The 19,328-nt window shown below is 40.4% G+C and overlaps 1 protein-coding gene across 1 annotated transcript in view; it reads right to left on the reverse strand.

Moving 5' to 3' along the window:
- Nucleotides 1-19,328, reverse strand: part of ncam1a (neural cell adhesion molecule 1a) — a 189,550-nt gene that overhangs the window by 76,837 nt on the left and 93,385 nt on the right. Inside the window, exons 2-5 of the mRNA XM_038988472.1 lie at nucleotides 5,314-5,388; nucleotides 4,166-4,375; nucleotides 1,892-2,035; nucleotides 310-447 (exon numbers count right to left, since the gene is read on the reverse strand). Coding sequence (XP_038844400.1) covers nucleotides 310-447; nucleotides 1,892-2,035; nucleotides 4,166-4,375; nucleotides 5,314-5,388 — 567 coding nt within the window. The remainder of the gene's footprint in view (nucleotides 1-309; nucleotides 448-1,891; nucleotides 2,036-4,165; nucleotides 4,376-5,313; nucleotides 5,389-19,328) is intronic.

Below are 19,328 nucleotides of genomic sequence, written 5' to 3' on the forward strand. Positions count from 1 at the left end.
ATACGTGAGTAGGAAATAAATTATACTAAGATAAGACATTTTAAGGGTGTTATATGCTTCTAAAAAGTCTTAAAATGTATAATCAGATCATGATTCACTATACTGGTTGACTAAGTATGATAGGAGAAAATAAATGTTACTGTAGGCTTGATACAGGCTTATTTTCTCTGTCATAATTCTGTAATGGTGTTCATAACAGCACAGTATTGCATATATAACTACACTATATTCTAATTGTGCTCGGATGCAAATCCCAGGGCGAGAGCATAGGAAAGAGGGGTAGGGTGAGAGGGAGGATGTGATACTCACCGTTGACGATGACCTTGATGATCTTTAGGTCAATCTCTCCCCTGGTCATTACACGGGCCTCACAGGTGTACCCCCCTTCATCTGTTTTCTTGATGCCTCGGATCTGGAGGTGGTTGTTGGTCAGGATCTTAAATCGAACTATGAAAAACCGCAAGAGAAGGAAACAGAGAAGGGTCATTTATCCTTAACAGTGGGTGGTGTAGGTTTAAGACAAGGCAACATGGTAAAAGCACACATAATGTGCGACTTCAGGAGGCATGGTCTCCGTTACAGAGGAACGCTGTATTCCCCCCCCCCCCAGCAGCAATATAGCTAACAATGTAAAAATATTGCATGAGTTATTTCTGGTGGCTGGAACTAGGAAACATAAGGAGGGGTGGAGAGAACATACCTTTTTTATTTTTTTTTATTTTTTTTAAATAGGACCATATGATAGGGTACATAACTCACCATCAGAAATAGATTGATCTGTAATATTAGTGGCATAAATTCATCAAAAGAAAGCTCTACCATCCATCAATTGGAATAATGTTTATTTACCTATGTTCAATGTTTATTTAGACAAATTAAATGCCATACTATTCACTGTGATATTTCTTTACATTGCTCCACAGAGCATTGCCATGACATGGTGCCTCTAACAGCGTTGTATATGAGAATACGTGTCTTATTCTATATCTTTTATATCCATACTGTAGTAAATGTGGTAAAACATGGTAATGTAAACATACAGATGCTGAAACCACTACTACTTCTTGAATTGCGTCATCAAAGCTCTACTATGTAAATATTCTATGAACCCTCTAAGTTCAAACATCTGGCAGCCAGCGTATAAATATTGTATGGCAACTGTGTTCTGTTAACCCTCTTCTGAAGCGGTGCCAGATGTATATCTGGTTTACTGAATGTGTATTTGGGCAAAAGCTTTGAATTCATTAACCAGACTTTTTAAATAGCTCTCTGAGCTGTGAAACACATATTAGCATGAAAAATACTTGTAATTTGAGCTATAAGCACATGCAGCTTTGATAAGGAAAAGGTTAACTGGAGCAATGTGGAAAATGGTATTTACATAAGCAGTATGGGTTTCAATCTGGGCTACAATTAGTGGTTTTCCAGTGAAAAACACAACCCGTCCAGGGTCCAAGAAAACACCACACACCAGAGCGCTGCGGTCACCCTTTGCTTCCCAGTGGTTGCAAGAGGGAGGGGTCCTCTAAGGTTAAAATAGTGCAATATGGAGAGAAACAAAATCCTTCAGGCAGCATCCCACTCGACTTGACTAAATCGTCTAAATATGAACCCTTCAAATTCTTTCACAACCGACAACAACCATTCCTCCTGATCAAGAAATATCCTGTTTCCTGTTCTCTCTTCATCCATTATGTCAGAACACTTGAATTACCAAAAGGCAGGGCTGTGCACTTAGGGAGGGAGCGAGTGAGTGTGGGGGTGAATGAAAAAAAGTTGGCAGATAGATGAAAGCAAATAAAACATTTAAAAAATGGTAAAGGGGAGAGCTGCATGACTCTGGCAGTAGGCAACCCAGACATTGGCACATCGAACTGTGCACAAGCCTTACCGTCTTTTGCAACCTGGATTTTTGAGCCTTTGTGCTTCCAGATGATGTCAGCGGGAGGCGAGCTGACGACGTCACAGATGATGTCAGCGTCATCCCCTTCATTGAACTCCTGTGGGGAAGGGGCGTTCTTGAAGGTTATCTTTTCTGTAGGGGAGAAGAATAGAAGTCCACCGTCAACTGGATTTCCTGAACCAGTCAACAAACTTAATTAACCAACATGTTCTATGGCAAGCACTTTCTTTGTTACCCAGTCTATGCATTTGAAGGAGTGCTAACTGTAGTGGCATTCCATCTGTTCAAAAATAATATACTTCATACTATACAGTTAGTATAGTTGTATATGCTGGTTCTCTAAATGAAGATACATTGTTGGATACCATTACAATGATACTAGGGCAAAGATACAATCAACAATACCGTATATTATTTTTTCCAAGACCTGCTCACCACTCCAAGTCAGTATCAGGTAATCCCAACAATAAATGATCAGCATACTGCAGACCTGCAACAGGTAACCCTCATTGACTCTTGTTTTAACTCACGTCCTCACTCGACGCATAGTCCCAATGGTTCAGTTCTAGACAATCTTGTACCTATACCAATTCAAACCAATCCTATGGCATTTTCAAATAAGGGGTTACCTACTGATCATAGCATGCTTGTATTAGAGACTTCATCTGACCTTAAGTCCCGCAGCTGCGGTCTTGGATTTGTTCATGTAAATGCAAGAAGTTTGATTTCAAAGGTGGAATCAATCCAATGTGGACATTCTGGTAATTTCTGAAACTTGCTGATGTGTCTGTCTGGTTATAATGTTTCCAGATTAGACAGAATTGGCAGAGGTGGGGGTGTTGTCATATTTACAAAGGACACTTTTTATGTTTCTGTATCTCTTGCAACCTCTGTCCCTAAGCGTTTTGATTGGCTCGCTCTTAATATGGGCCTTGGTCATAATAACCAGTAGACACTAGTAGGAGTGCATCACCCTCCCTCTGCTCCCTCATGTGCTCTTAACCAATTCATCTGAAATTTAATATGGTAATCTGAACTATTCTTTATGGGCAATTTTAATATTGATTAGAAGACATCAGGGTCAGATACGTTGAAATATATTTACCCTGAGCTAAGCCGGTCTCAGCTGATAACTGAGCCTACACGGCCGAATCCTAAAGAAATTGGACAGTGCGGTTAGATTAACAATAATTTAAGCTTTCTGCCCATGTAAGACATGTCTATGTCCTGGAAAGTTTGCTGTTACTTATGTGTTAATCACATTAGCGCACGTTAGCTCAATCGTCCCAGTATAGGGACACCGATCCCTTACAGGTTTTAAGATACTAAGATTTAAAGTGGGCTTTTTCTTTTACAGAAACAGATCTAGTCTCTCTCGTCAGTAGGAAGCAGATGGTGCAGTCAACCTTTGTCTGTTCTTGATTATGGTGATACTATTTATCAAAGTACAGTTGCCTCTACTCTTAAATTCCTGGATGATGTTTTTCATAGCGGCCTTCGTTTTTAATCACAGGAGACAGTTGTATTACTCATCACTGTATTCTTTCCCAAAATGTTGTGCTGAACCTCTTTGAAGTCACATAGATGACATCATTATGCTCTGTTTGTTTGCAATGCCCTGCTCCACAAGCTTCTGACTTACCTAACTTCACTGTTAAGATTTAAAATGACAAGTTCTCAAACTCGTTCACAAGGTTGGTTAACTCTGGACACCCCTTTGGCGTTCACAGAATTAAGTAAGTTATCCTTTAGATTTCTTGATCCACATGTTTTGAATGATCTTCAAAATACATTTCGAATAGATGCTTTAGTGTCCCTAGGGCAGTTCAGGCAGAGGACAGAGGATTTTTTATAATGAAGAATGTGTTTGTTTTAGTTGAATGTGTTTTCTGTTTGTTGTGTATATTTATCTTTGTCTGTGCAATATGTGTTGTGCTTTATTATAATTTGTTTCATATTGTATTTGATTTTTTATGCATTTTATGCAATTGCATATGCAGGGCTCCCTCACAAAAGAGAGACACTGGTCTCAATGGTGACTCCCTGATTAAATAAAGGTAAATAAATAATGTGGGAGGCCAATTGAAGTAAACAAATATGAACAGAATCTGCAGACAAGTTTAAATTACATTCTTCAAAATTACATTGTGCACTCCACAAACATGTACAGATAATACAGTGAGAGGATTTAATTTAGTGGTAATCCGCTAAAGTACAATGAAGAATAGGACCTTGTTTCAAGCAGTTTGAGAGGGAACTTACGGAAGATTTTAACGTTGACGGTGCCCTGAGACTCCTTGTCTCCATTTTTGGCAACACACTTGTAGATGCCGGCATTGTCCACGTTGGCGTTATAGATCGTGAGAGTGGACGAGGACTCGTCGTTGCGGTTCACGAGGATGTCCTGTCTGTTCGGTAGGAGCTTCTCACCGTTCGGGGCATACCAATCAATGTCCTTTACATCTCCGACAACTGAGGGACAAATAGAGGCAGGGTGGACGTGTGAGTAGAGTGCGAATGCACCGTTTATGTGTCTACAGCAGTTAATATGATTGACAACAGAGAAATTTGCTGCTTTGCGAGATGATGTCTGAGGTATGCATTATAGCTTTTTTTAAGGTTAACAGGTTTCTCTACTTAGCAACATAGCATCCATCCTAATGCTGTTTAAGTCACCTCTGCAAGACGAAAATCTGTCATGAACATAAGATAAAACCTAAAAAGTATATAACGTAGGCATAATGTCACAACATCTCACTCTGAACAAAGACGTGAACATCCTGATAAACTAGACAGAGTAAACATTGTTTTGGTACAAATGGATTAATACTAGGCCAGCATTCCCTAGGGCTACCTGCTTCAAGGACATGCATTTTTTATTACATATTTGCTCAGATGATGTACTACCTAAAAAAAATAAAAAATACAAATGAAACTTGAGAAGTTCTATCGCATTCTCCACCATTGATGTTTTGAAAGGGCAAAGCAAAGTCACGTTTCCTGGATTCTTTCACTCCCTCTTCATTCATAATGGAATAAAGAAGTGTTGAGAAAAACAGTATTTTGCAGACTTTTTACTGCAAAAGAAGTACACAGCTGGCTACAGTTCTTTTCATTCAAAGGAAACATCATTAAAGTGAGATGGTTTCATCTTTCTTCCATGACATATTGAGCCTCTCTTCTGTCTTTGCAATTCCACAACAGGACGCTGACCTGCAGCAGATTGCCAGTAGTGTGGGGGGTGGGGGTGTAACAACCACAGTTGCAGGTTAGCATCCCGGGAAGCCCATGCTACTGAATCCATGAGAACTGCTGTAGCACCTGCACTTTATTTGGAATCCTCTGTCCGAATACAGTAGCTAAGTGGGGGTTTGCTGTTGTGGAGGCGATGGTATCTGTACCACACCTACCTTCGCAGAGGAAGAATTTTGACTCCCCCATACTGATCTCTCCTTGCATCGGGGTGATCTCCACCTGCAGGGAGGCTGGAAGAGAAAAACACAGAGAGCAGGTCTCAGAACAGTTCAAGTAAAAATGTGTTTAAACAGAGCAGGTCCTGGAGCAGTTGTGCCCAAGGGGAGAACGACTATGACAGGATGACACAGGGGCAAAGCACAGTGAGGCAAGGCAAGACACACATTTTAATGCATCAAAAATTTCACTGAACATCTGCTGCTGATCAACCTGAGATGAGCCGTTTCCCACCCTTCACTTTTCCGTTTGATGCTGCATTTATGCCGTTAATTGGATTTTGTTGACAAACAAGCATTTTATTATTTGCAGCGTCATTTTAGTAGAAGCACAGTCACTAAAACAAACTGGAGCAGACAAAGTCAGAGTTGGTATGCCAAGACAACAAATGGAAACACATAAACCCACATTGTAGGCTTATAGGCCACAGTAGCATGTATTTTTGGACCTCTAGATGTGCAAATTGTCAGAGACTTGGCAAGGTCCCAGCATTGCTAGTGCGCATGTGATGTTGGGCTGTGTAAACCGGATGCAACCCGGATATACTATAGACGGCCCAAGAATCGGCGTATGCAAACGTTAGTAGATTTAGTTGAAAACAACGGGCGGACATCTTGGACGCAGTCTCCAGTTCTTTTATACCTCAGTGGCAATTACTCAGGGGTCCGGAGACTTGATGATGTTTCATATTTTATTCATTTTTTAACCTTTTAACTAGGCAAGTCAGTTAAGAACAAATTCTCATTTACAATGACGGCCTACCAAAAGGCCTCCTGCGGGGCATGGGATTAAAAATAAATTAAATAAAAATATAGGACAACACACACATCACGACGAGACAACACAACACCACATAAAGAGAGACCTAAGACAACAGCATAGCATGGCAGCAACACATGAAAACACAGCATGGTAGAAACACAACATGACAACAACATGGTAGCAACACAAAATGGCAGCAGCACAAAACAGGGTACAAACATTATTGGGCACAGACAACAACACATCACACAACTGTCATTAGTAAGAGTGTCCATGATTGAGTCTTTGAATGAAGAGATGGAGATAAAACTGTCCAGTTTCAGTGTTTGTTGCAGCTCGTTCCAGTCGCTAGCTGCATCAAACTGAAAAGACGAGCGACCCAGGGATGTGTGTGCTTTGGGGACCTTTAACAGAATGTGACTGGCAGAACTGGTGTTGTATGTGAAGGATGCAGTAGATATCTCAGATAGGGGGGAGTGAGGCCTAAGAGGGTTTTATAAATAAGCGTCAACCAGCGGGTCTTGCGACAGGTACACAGAGATGACCAGTTTACAGTGGAGTATAGAGTGCAGTGATGTGTCCTATAAGGAGCTTTGGTGGCAAATCTGATGGCCGAATGGTAAAGAACATCAAGCCGCTCGAGAGCACCCTAACCTGCCGATCTAAAATGGCACCTAAAGCCTCAATTTTCACTCAAGACTAATGAAAGCCACGTAACTGAGGTATCCCAGTGTTCTCTCTTTTTCATCTTTCACAGACTCCACGCTCAGGAAGTGTAATTCCATAAATCATAGCATATTAGCTTCCTGAGATGCTGCCTAATACATTTCATCTTTCTGCATCATCTAAAGCAGGTGACACAGATGAGATTTAGAATGTACCGGAGAGAAGCAGCTGGTGTTTGTTCTCTTCTGCTTTGCTGGATAAATTAAAGAGGAATCAACTCCCAACTTGGTGAGAGACAAGAGAGATATACTCAACATTTTCATACCTTAAAGATTTACATAATCTTAACCCTAGGTGTGCCGGGACGACAGCAGAGGACTCTTTCTTCAAAAGTTCTCTGATCTGATATGGCCTATTTAGGAACTGTTCTCTTCACAAAACAGGTCAGGCACTCTCTCTGCCAAGATCTGTGCCTCAAGAGTGAAGCACAGAGTGCAAAGCCGATACAACATTGAATCCTAATATGAATTTAACATAAGATTTACCATGACTCGGCTGACACTATTCATACATTGTCTCTCTACCAACCCTGATAGATGTCAGGTTGAACCCAGGTGATACTCAGCTCAGCTGCATTCAACTGACCTGATTCTGGGCTGGTACCTCAAACTGGCTGTGCAGCAACCACCAACGCATAAGAGCTAATGCTAAAGCTAACACATAGTTGACTAGGAGGGACACAGTGGTGGCTGTCTGTGCTGTGCTTTTTAAACCCTCCCTCACAGTATGGCAGACTGATAGCACTGTTAAACTTCAGCTAAAATAACAGGGGAGAACAGACATTGAAGGTGCAATATGCAGAAATGGCTCTGCCATTTCATGGTTGCTAAAATTAGAATAGTTAACCTAATTTCAGTTTGTGTGACAAAATAAGCAATGTAGTGTAGAGAATCATTGTACCATCTGACCCGCTGTGAAATATATTTTCAATAACAAAAAAATATTGTATTTTCAGGAATTTTAAGCTGGTGTACAGAACCAAAAGTAAAAGATGCAAAAACGCACCTTAAGAACGGAAGCATAGACATAGCGCACATAGAACAGATCTACTGCTTCTCAGACTTACTTTCAATGAGAAGGACAGATCTATAACTGACATTTCTATGTGTGTGTCAGGTCATCCAAAAGTGACATATTGCAGCTTTAATGGAAACAAGAAAATACCTTTCCTTGTCTCTAACAGAGGCCATACATTATACATTGTGACATTTGGTAACCCTTTACTCGACACCTAGCATCATAACACATTGTGACAGTCATAACCATGTCATAATATGCCATAACAGCTCACATAACATGTCATAACACATGACATATTTAGACCTGTGACGTTATTTTATAGCTGGTTATGACACCAACATAAGAGTGTCAAAACCCACAAAATCTACCACACAAGGCACAACATTCCATTACACCATAGCCTACTTGTCAACAGTATTTTTATGTTATATAACATTTTCTGAAATGTAGCATATTGAATTAACATTGTAATTGCGCACACATTGATGTCAAACATGCACCTACCCCAAATGCTCTGTTGCTGATGACTGAGATGAATGCAGGAGAATATTTCAGGAGCAGGACAAGACACCCTCTTTTTGACAGATATCTGACATAAGGGCATGTACGTGATAGGCCTATCTGGCTTATATGATTCTGATGGTCACAATGCTTCTTGACAGTGTCATAAAGTGTATTTTCTTAGTCCAAGTAAAGTGACACAGGATGGCCATAATGCTTCTTGACAGTGTCATAATGTGTAAAAACATTACTTTAGAGAATTCATTACAACAACAAAGGATTTAACTTTCAAACTAAAGTTTGTCAGGGAAAAAACAAATTTTAATAAATGTGGGTTTTGACACACTTATGCAGGTGTCATAACAGCCATAAAATAATGCATATCAGGTGTAAATATATGGTTCATGACAGCGTTATGATCATATTATGACAGGTTATGACAAGTTGTCATCTGTTGACATTATGACATGGTTATGAGCATGTCATAAAGTGTTATGACACTAGGTGTCAAATAAAGTGTTACCTGACAGGTTTCCAAAATGCCCTTCAGGCTTCTTACTTTGTAATGAACTACTGGACTAGGACTGTCCCCGACTAAAAAACATCTTGGTCGATCAAGAGTCAGCAGTTCTTTAGACCAACTAATTTGTTACAGCCATTTCTGACTGAAAAGTTCTGTTTCCGAAATCCCTTGTTTATGAAAAACATTCCCTAATCTCTCAATCTTGCTCTCTATTCGTGACACATGTAAGCATCGCATGCACGTTACCAGTAGGGCCTGACCTACAGCAGATCATAATCACATCAATAAATTGGCTATAACAAACTTTGAACACTAACACATGACAGCAAAATACAGTTGAAGTCAGAAGTTTACATACACTAGGTTTCAGTCATTAAAACTCGTTTTTCAACCACTCCACAAATTTCTTGTTAAACTATAGTTTTGGCAAGTCGGTTAGGACATCTACTTTGTGCATGACAAGTTATTTTTCCAATTGTTAACAGACAGATTATCTCACTTATAATTCACTGAACCACAATTCCAGCGGGTCAGAAGTTTACATACACTAAGTTGACTGTGCCTTTAAACAGCGTGGAAAATCCCAGAAAATGTCATGGCTTTAGAAGCGTCTGATATGCTAATTGACATCATTTGAGTCAATTGGAGGTGTACCTGTGGATGTATTTCAAGGCCTACCTTCAAACTCAGTGCCTCTGCTTGACATCATGGGAAAACCCCCAAAAAATCAGCCAGGACCTCAGAAGAAAAAATGTAGACCTCCACAAGTCTGGTTCATCCTTGGGAGCAATTTCCAAACGCCTGAAGGTACCACGTTCATCTGTACAAACAATAGTACGCAAGTATAAACACCATGGGACCACTCAGCCGTCATACCGCTCAGGAAGGAGACGCGTTCTGTCTCCTAGAGATGAACGTACTTTGGTGCGAAAGGTGCAAATCAATCACAGAACAACAGCAAAGGACCTTGTGAAGATGCTGGAGGAAACAGGTACAAAAGTATCTATATCCACAGTAAAACAAGTCCTATATCGACATAACCTTAAAGGCTGCTCAGCAAGGAAGAAGCCACTGCTCCAAAACCACCATAAAAAAGCCAGACTACAGTTTGGAACTGCACATGGGGACAAAGATCATATTTTGTGGAGAAATGTCCTCTGGTCTGATGAAACAAAAATAGAACTGTTTGGCCATAATGACCATCGTTATGTTTGTAGGAGAAAGGGGAATGCTTGCAAGCTGAAGAACACCATCCCATCCGTGAATCAAGGTGGTGGCAGCATCATGTTGTGGAGGTGCTTTGATGCAGGAGGGACTGGTGCACTTCACAAAATAGATGGCATCATGAGGCAGGAAAAGCATGTGGATATATTGAAGCAACATCTCAATACATCAGTCAGGAAGTTAAAGCTTGGTCGCAAATGGGTTTTCCAAAAATGGACAATGACCCCAAGCATACTTCCAAACCTATAGAAAATGTGTGGGCAGAACTGAAAAAGTGTGTGCAATGCTACCAAATACTAATTGAGTGCATGTAAACTTCTGACCCACTGGGAATGTGATGAAAGAAATAAAAGCTGAAATAAATCATTCTCTCTACTACTTTTCAGACATTTTACATTCTTAAAATAAAGTGGTGATCCTAACTGACCTAAGACAGGGACTTTTTACCAGGATTAAATGTCAGGAATTGTGAAAAACTGAGTTTAAATATATTTGGCTAAGATGTATGTAAACTTCTGACTTCAAATGTAGATGCAGAGGACGTAACAAATAATCTCAAAACGGGGGAATGTTTTGTGGTTGCTCAGGAGGCAAAGGGAAAGTAAGATGTGTGGAATACATTTAACTTGTTGTGAAAAATACTGGAGATCAAGAAAAAGAAGGTAAGGAGCAAGAGCTGCATAGATATGTGTGTAGAACAGGTGCTGTGTAGATTACAATATAATTTTCCAGATCGTTTGGAGCAATGTAAAAAACAATACTTTAACCGTACCAGAGTCTGTTGTAAAGTTTTTTTGTTATCCTTTATTATAGCAACGACTAAGCTATTTATTCAAGGCTCGCTTTATTTTAAAACTAAAATGCTTGATTGTTTTATAAATCATTAATGACTCGTATGCTGTGTGATGACATGAATGAATGAATGATTGATTGATACAGTAGCCTATAAGACTAAACAGGATGCACTCGTATGCCTACAGCTCAACGGTGGTTATACAAGGCTGCTATACTAAGCCTACTAATGATAACGACTTTACTTAGGATCATAGCAATAGTAATAATAACAATACGAAGGAGATAAAGAAAAAGGAGCGTTATTATTGATTATAGACGGGGTTTCCTCTCTCCTCACTTTTCTTAGACAATAAGGCAAGGGCTGTTTTCTCAACTGCTGCTGCCTCCACCGCATTGTTCTCAACACTAATATGATGGTTAACATTGCTATTATGCATATAGCAATATGGTCTAGGAAAAGGTGCCAATTCAACAGCGCACTGCTGTGTTTCTGAACCGCGGACAGCATCCAACGTGGAGAATGCACATTTGTTATAAAATAATATTTATCCGTGTTGCACCATTGTTCTTATGTAATATAACCATACAATTTCAGTAGCACATGTCTTAGACTGATGGACTGTGCCATCCTCAATGGATCAGTCCACTCAGACAGGTGTCTTGTACACCATGATAGATAGATATTTTTTTGCTGCTGCTCAACTAAATAAATCTTGGTCGACCAACAGCCTATCAACCAAACAATTGACCAGTCGACTAAATGGGTTCAGCCATTTACTGGACATTCTTTTAGTGGCAAGGTTGCAGTGCTTACATGGGCCTGAACACAGGATACTTTTTGGGGATTTCTTAATTAGGCTTTATTGGTTTGGGGGTAGATTTAAGAGGCCTAAATCAACACCTAATTCACATTCAAACTAACGTTCCTCAAACAGGATTTTTTTTCTCACACATTATGGTATCGGCTCTCTTATTTACAAGTTATTCATAGTCTCTCCTTCCTTACAGGAGGAAAAACATTTGTAGATATTTCTATAGGCTTCATACACTTCATATGGTTCTTGCCTATGATTTCAATTCCAGACAACCAGGCCATGACACTGACAAAAAATAATATTGCTTCGAAAGACTAACTAAAACCACCCAGTAGATTTATTGAGAAAGCCATAAAATATATATTTGCAGAAAAATCCTGGATTCTGCCCTAAACATGATCGGTGCTTGTAAGATGGAGCCATCCTCAGAGGCAGTGAAATTTGAGCTGTCTAAAGCATGTTCACTGTGCCTGGTATGAGGTACCACACAAGAACAAAAATAACAGCTCCTATTTCCTCTCTTACCAAGTAGGGCATAGGAGAAACCTCACCACAGACCCCAATTCTGAGGACAAATGTATTTCAGGCCAAGTCGGTAAAAACGCTATTTTTAGTGTTTTGGATTTCAAACTCTTTAAATTGAGGCTGAAGCTTGAAACTCCAGAGTGAATGCGGTAACAGGGTAAAGTTTCTGACCCACGTACACAACCAACCGTCGACACAGCAAAAAGTGAGCTGCTGTGTCCTTGCTGAAAGCACATAGCAAACAAATAAGCACACAAAACATAATGGGGCGGGATATCGATAAGCTTAATTACAAAACACATTTTAAACACTTCAGCCTCTACTGCTGCTGCCGCTCCTGTTTCTGCCTAAATGTTCTGGCACATAGGGCCCAGAGCAAAGTCCCTGTACACCAAGCAATTCTGCCCATAATTTAATGAAGCGATAATTCTAGCGTTTTATCCTGGATCTGCATTTCTGAACGACGGCCTAGGAAAAAACTCCTAACACAATATGCACACAGGCATGGGCTGTACAAGTGTGGTAAAAGCTGATTGCTGGAGTAGGGAGCAGATACAATAAGGCAGTTTATTGGACAGCTGTAAATGTTGAGGAAGCCCCCTGAAGATATCTGTATCGGGGAAAAGAGCACACCTGAGACTGGCTATAAAAGTTGCCCAACCAATTTAACTAAAAGCTTATGATTTAAACATGTTATAAGCCTTCCTCATTTCCATTAAACAAGATTCAATAACTCAAGGTCAATTTGAAATTAGATTTAACTTAAAAAAACAGGGATGTGTCTCCATTCTTAGGAGAATGATGTGGTCAATATGGAAACCAGGCCATAGGCTATGTTCCATTTAAAGTATGAAACAGATGCAACTTCTCTATGGTGTTCCTTACATCATAGTGAAAGAGAATTTACACTACAGAATGTTACAAACATAACATTCACACACTAGTCATTCCTGTGTACACGTTTCCTTTTTTAATTTCATATACATTGGATGACAACCTTACTACAAAGCAAGAACATTAATCCTGGGTACCAAATGAATGCAGGCCATACAGTGAACCTGTAAATTCACATGAGCCCATGTGTGCTTTTGCTCATACCTGTTGATCATCGCACTGAGCATATTTTCCACTGGAGACAGCCATTTCAATTCATCATGAAAATAACCTTTTCTCAATAGGGGGGGGCGCTGTTTTCACTTTGTAAAAAATCGTTCCCAAATTAAACTGCCTCGTACTCAATTCTTGCTCGTACAATATGCATATTATTATTACTATTGGATAGAAAACACTCTAGTTTCTAAAACCGTTTGAATTATATCTGTGAGTAAAACAGAACTAATTTTGCAGCAAACTTCCTGTCAGGAAGTGAGAAATCTGAAATCGGGGGCTCTGTTCCAGGGTCATCCTATTAATTTGCATGGAATCTATGGGTCTACATGCACTGCATACGCCTTCCACTACATGTCAGTAGGCAGTGAGAGGTGGAATGGGGTGTATAGCTCTATCTGAGGCCGAACAAGACCTCTTGGAACGGTGGGTCTAGTCTTTTCACCGTTCAGCTTGGCGCGAGAGGGACCTCAGGATTGCGTTCTGAAAAGCTTTCGTTATAGACGTTAGATATATCCGGCTCTGATTTTATTTGATATATGTGTTAAAAACATCATAAACTAGTTATTTTAAACCGACTTATATCAGTTTATAGCGATTTTCGGTATTTTCTTTGTTATGCGTTATGGTGAGTTGGACACTTCTGTGCCGCATGGCCAGCTTTGTTAGCTAATTCGACAGATGAAGACGACATTCTACAACCGAACAACGATTATTCTGGACAAAGGACACTTTGTACAAGATTCTGATGGAAGCTCATCAAATAGTAGGAACCATTTATGATGTTATTTCGTATTTCTGTCGAAAATGTTTAGACGTATATTCCGCCCTGATTTTGGGCGCTGTCTCGCTATAACGTAAGCTGTATGTCGTACTAAAGTTATTTAAAAAAAATCTAACACAGCGGTTGCATTAAGAACTAGTGTATCTTTAATTTGCTGTCCAACATGTATTTTTTTGTAAAGTTTATGATTAGTTATTTGATTAGATTAGGTGCCTCCAAGATTTCTCCGGACAATATTTCTGCATTTTCACTACGTATTCACATTGTAAAACCACGATTTGTGCCGCTAAATATGCACATTTTCGAACAAACCATATATGTATTGTGTAATATGATGTTATAGGACTATCATCTGATGAAGTTTGAGAAGGTTAGTGAAAAAATTAATATCTTTTGCTGGTTTATTCGCTATCGCTAACGTTGCCTTGAATGAATGCGGTTGTGTGGTAGGCTATTGTAGTAAGCTAATATAATGCTATATTGTGTTTTCGCTGTAAAACACTTAAAAAATCTGAAATATTGGCTGGATTCACAAGATGTTTGTCTTTCAGTTGCTGTACACCATGTATTTTTCATAAATGTTTTATGATGAGTATTTAGGTATTTCACGTTGGTCTCTGTAGTTATTCTAGCTGCTTTGGTGAGATTTGTGATGGTGGCTGCAATGTAAAACTATGATTTATACCTGAAATATGCAAATTTTTCGAACAAAACATATGCTATACAATAAATATGTTATCAGACTGTCATCTGATGAAGTTGTTTCTTGGTTAGTGACTATTTATATCTTTATTTGGTCGAATTTGTGATAGCTACCTATGCGGTAAAAAAATTGTGAAAATATGCGGTTAAGTCTTTTGCTATCGTGGTTAGCTAATAGAAATACATAGTGTTTTCGCTGTAAAACATTTTAAAAATCAGAAATGATGGCTGGATTCACAAGATGTGTATCTTTCATCTGGTGTCTTGGACTTGTGATTTCATGATATTTAGATGCTAGTATTTACTTGTGGCGCTATGCTAGGCTATGCTAGTCAGCTGCTAGTTTTACTGATGAGGGTGCTCCCGGATCCGGGATGAGTACCAAGTAGAAGATAAGCAATCATCAAGGTTTTCATGTGAATCAACTCTGACATAAACAAACTCTTAAGATTTTCACATATCACTGTTCAATTGGCCTTCACCATTCTTTCTACCCGTCATTCACTTATGGAACATTCGATGCATGCAAAAACAATCAAGTCAACACAGAAAAGGTGTATGAGAGCAAGAGATGAACAACAATATTCACGTTTGGGAATAAATGATCGACACTGACATGACATAATGAATGTGGGAGGGGTAGATTTGGTTCATGGTACTATGATGTAATTTGGCCTCTAAATTGTAATCCTTTCTCTCATATGACCTATTAAGCTTTGCTAGACAGGAGGCACTGGTGTGGAAATGTACAAATCAGAGGCAGAAAATCAAGCCTCACAAGACTCGTCTAAAGGCAGCCTGGTACCATTTTAGTGCCTAAAAAAAAGGGGTTAAATATGGGTCCATTTTCCCCCCAATAATTTCCTGCCCTCTCTTAGATCTCTCAGATATAGGACAGACACTTCAAAACAAACAACCTTTGGATTTATTTTTTGATGATCTGTTTCTCAATATATTAATTTGTTATTCAATGCATTTCTATGGGCCAATAGTAGTAAGGCCAAATTCAATGTTTCATCAAATATATATATTTTTTGTATCTAAAGGGGTCCTAAGAATTAAAAATCAAATCGCTAAAATGACATCCCCCCCCCCCACCCCAGGCTTAGTTAAGCACTTTGAAGGCCCCCCAAGATAAAGAGTCTACCGGAGACAAACTTTCTTGACAGAGAATTTACTTCTGCATTGTTTTCAGGTGGGAACGTGGTGCTTTAGAATGATACGCCAGACAGGCCACGATGCACTGATCAAAGAGCATGGGCAAGATCATGCGTAGATTTCCCATCACAGGATTAAAATCCCACAGACAAACACACCCCCCCCCCCCCCCCCCCCCCGCACATATACAAGCACACACACACCCCTAGAAAATAAATTCTGATGTATGCTAAACCTCATGCACTTCCAAATTGTACATTTAGGTTCTCCCCCCCGGAGGCACTCACTGCTAAATGGACTGAGTCTCCACTTAATCCCCATTAATTATGAGTAAACACTACTCACTGTCCATATTAGTTCACCAGTACACCTTTATACAGCTAATAGCCGATCCAACACGTGCTGCCGAGTGACCACTGCCAAGTTTGTCTACTTTATACACCGTATTTCTTCTCCTTCAAGTGCACCCGCCCTGCAACATTCCATTATAGCACACATTTTCCTAAGTCATTTATTTGGCTGGAATAATGGAAAAACTTAGCTTAAAATAGCACTCCCCTTTCAAAATCACTGACTTATGTCAAAAAAGTTTTGGTCAGAAAACTTGAGGGGCCAAGAAAGGCTCACAGGCCACCAGTTGGGGAACCCTTCTTTAGAAGGAACAAAGTTCTGTGGTGCTGCTAATCTTCAGAACAATCACCTGTCAAAAGAAAGCATCAGTGGGCATGTCAGAAACCTTGTGGTCTGTGGTGAAAGAACTCTTCCAGTGCCAGTTTGGGGATGGACTGGAGTTCCAGACTGTGTTTTCCGTCGCCACAATAGAAGTACGCATGCCTAATTTGAGCTTGGCAGCTGGTGAGACAGGCTTCATTACAATAGAACTCCACAACAGCCAGCTGTTGAAGCTTAATATTCCAGTCATGTCCTCACACACACACACACACACACACACACACACACACACACACACACACATCACTGAAGCTCTCAACACGTTCACACACACGCACTAACAGGTGGGGAAGGGGGTGGGGGAGTTGAGTCTCTGGCAGGTTACCATAGAAACCAATGAGCTGTGGGCAACTGGCAGGTCAGTGTGGTGGAGGAGAAAACAAAGAGTGGGCAATCTTTTTCATTTATAAAAAATTTGTGTCAGGTGCCAGGCTGGTAGGAGGCGAGGGCCACGTGGGGTGAAGGGGAAAAGGGTTGCCCTCATTAACGGCCTCCCTGCCAGGGCTCGACCCAATCATATATTTCCCCAACTGTTCCACTTCCACTGTTCCTCTTCAACCAGGTGTGCGGGATGCGCCAACCATGCAGCAGCAACATGCCGTATCCTTGGGAAAGACAAGGGAGAAAAAGGAGCCGGCGTTGACAATAGGGCTGGTAATAGTCTTACCCCGTTGATATTGTCTCTCACAGCTTAAAACTGGCACAAAAATGTATTATTTTCCCTACAGCTTTTTTGGGTTCGCTTGCCTAGTCATGCTTCTGAATCAACGGGTCCAACTGAGCAACCAACAAAAGAACAGACAGTGAACATTAAGAACACCTGCTGTTTCCCTGACAGACTGACCAGGTGAAAGCTATTATCCCTTGTTGATGTCACTTCTTAAATCCACTTCAAATCAGTGTAGATGAAGGGGAGGAGACAGGTTAAAGAAGGATTTTTAAGCCTTGAGACATGGATTGTGTACAGTATGTGTGCCATTCAGAGGGTGAATGGGCAAGACAAAATATTTAACTGGGTACGGTAGGTAATAGGTGCCAGGCGCACCGGTCTGTGTCAAGAACCGCAACAGTGCTGGGTTTTTCACGCTCAACAGTTTCTTGTGTGTAGAAAGAGGAGGAAGGTTTCTTGTGTGTATCAAGAATGGTCCACCACCCAAAGGACATCTAGTCAACTTGACACAACTGTGGGAAGCATTGGAGTCAACATGGGCCAGCATCCCTGCGGAACACCTTCGACACCTTGTAGAGTCCATGACTCCGACGAATTGAGGCTGTTCTGAGGGCAAAAGGAGCTTTTCAAAGGGTCTTTCTATTGCAAGTTGTAATAGTAGAATGCACAAGGTGCAATTTTGAAATTGGGTAGAGCATCATCAGTTTTCCTCTTGTTATGTCAGTCAATTAATACCTTAGAGAGCCATCTATAACTTGTCAGAAATGTCCAGATCAACTAGCCCATGTCAGCTAACGTTTTTAGCTAGGCTTTTAAGCCCATAGATTTGCTGTAATGTTCGAGTCGCTCAAATATCACATGAATACACATTAGACATGGCAAAATGTATAGAATTGCAGGAAATTAGCTTAAACCTGTAAAATGTTCTCTCCGCCAACAAGAGGGGTGTGAACAGTTTGTGTCGTGAACAGTGCTTATGTCCATAGAAATAGACGTGGTGGACGGGATGTTCCCCGATGCTGGAAGAGGGGCCTGAGTGAAAAAGTTGATCATTGGAAAGAACACTGACCGATCAATAGTCGACCGCAATATAAACGGTCAAGCTCATAAGGCAGCTATGCATTTCTCCACTTGTACACTGTGCGAGTGCAGCTGGCACTATCGCTATACTATTCCATTATAGACAAGACAATGAGGAGGAGAGGCACGATAGCCACAGATACAGCCAGCGATTCCCAACCATCCATCCACTCACATCTCTTGATGATAATTGCATTCTAGGGCCCTCCTATTATCACCCTCTGAGCTCCCACAATGCAATGCTGTCTGGAGTTTTGTTTTCCATCTTTTCATTTAGCAGGAATAAGTCACCACAATGGAGGGACTGCCACAATTCTGTCTTCGGTGCAATTACTAGTGCGCTCATAACTTTGTGTTATACTTGGCCCATCCAGACTACTTTCAGGCACCGTCAAGCCTGACTAATTGCATCAAAGGCAAGAGCTGGTGGAGAGATAAAGCGCACCAATGGCAATCGCTTCCCCTGTCAAAGGAGGCCCGCACAATTACAGCATGAGAAATGGAGGGGATCAATGAAGGCGAGGGGGAGCGATGACCATCATGCATTATTGCACTTTAATGAATATGCCAATAAAGACAATTGTGAAAATGAGCATTTTCAAACTAAACTAATTGTTATGGATGTGCGCAGGTTCTCTGAGGTCAATGAAAATGACCTTTTCAAAAAGGTTTTCACGAAACTTTACAATGTGCACACACACACACAGAAACAGAGTCCACAATAATAAATAAACCGAGGCGATGGAACCTGTGTGTTTCTAATGGCAGATATGTGGTTTAATGAATCAGTAACAGGTCTAAATGGATTATAATACTGTAAAATATAATCC

This window comes from Salvelinus namaycush, chromosome 3 (genome assembly GCF_016432855.1).
Source record: "Salvelinus namaycush isolate Seneca chromosome 3, SaNama_1.0, whole genome shotgun sequence".
NCBI classification, from domain to species: domain Eukaryota; kingdom Metazoa; phylum Chordata; class Actinopteri; order Salmoniformes; family Salmonidae; genus Salvelinus; species Salvelinus namaycush.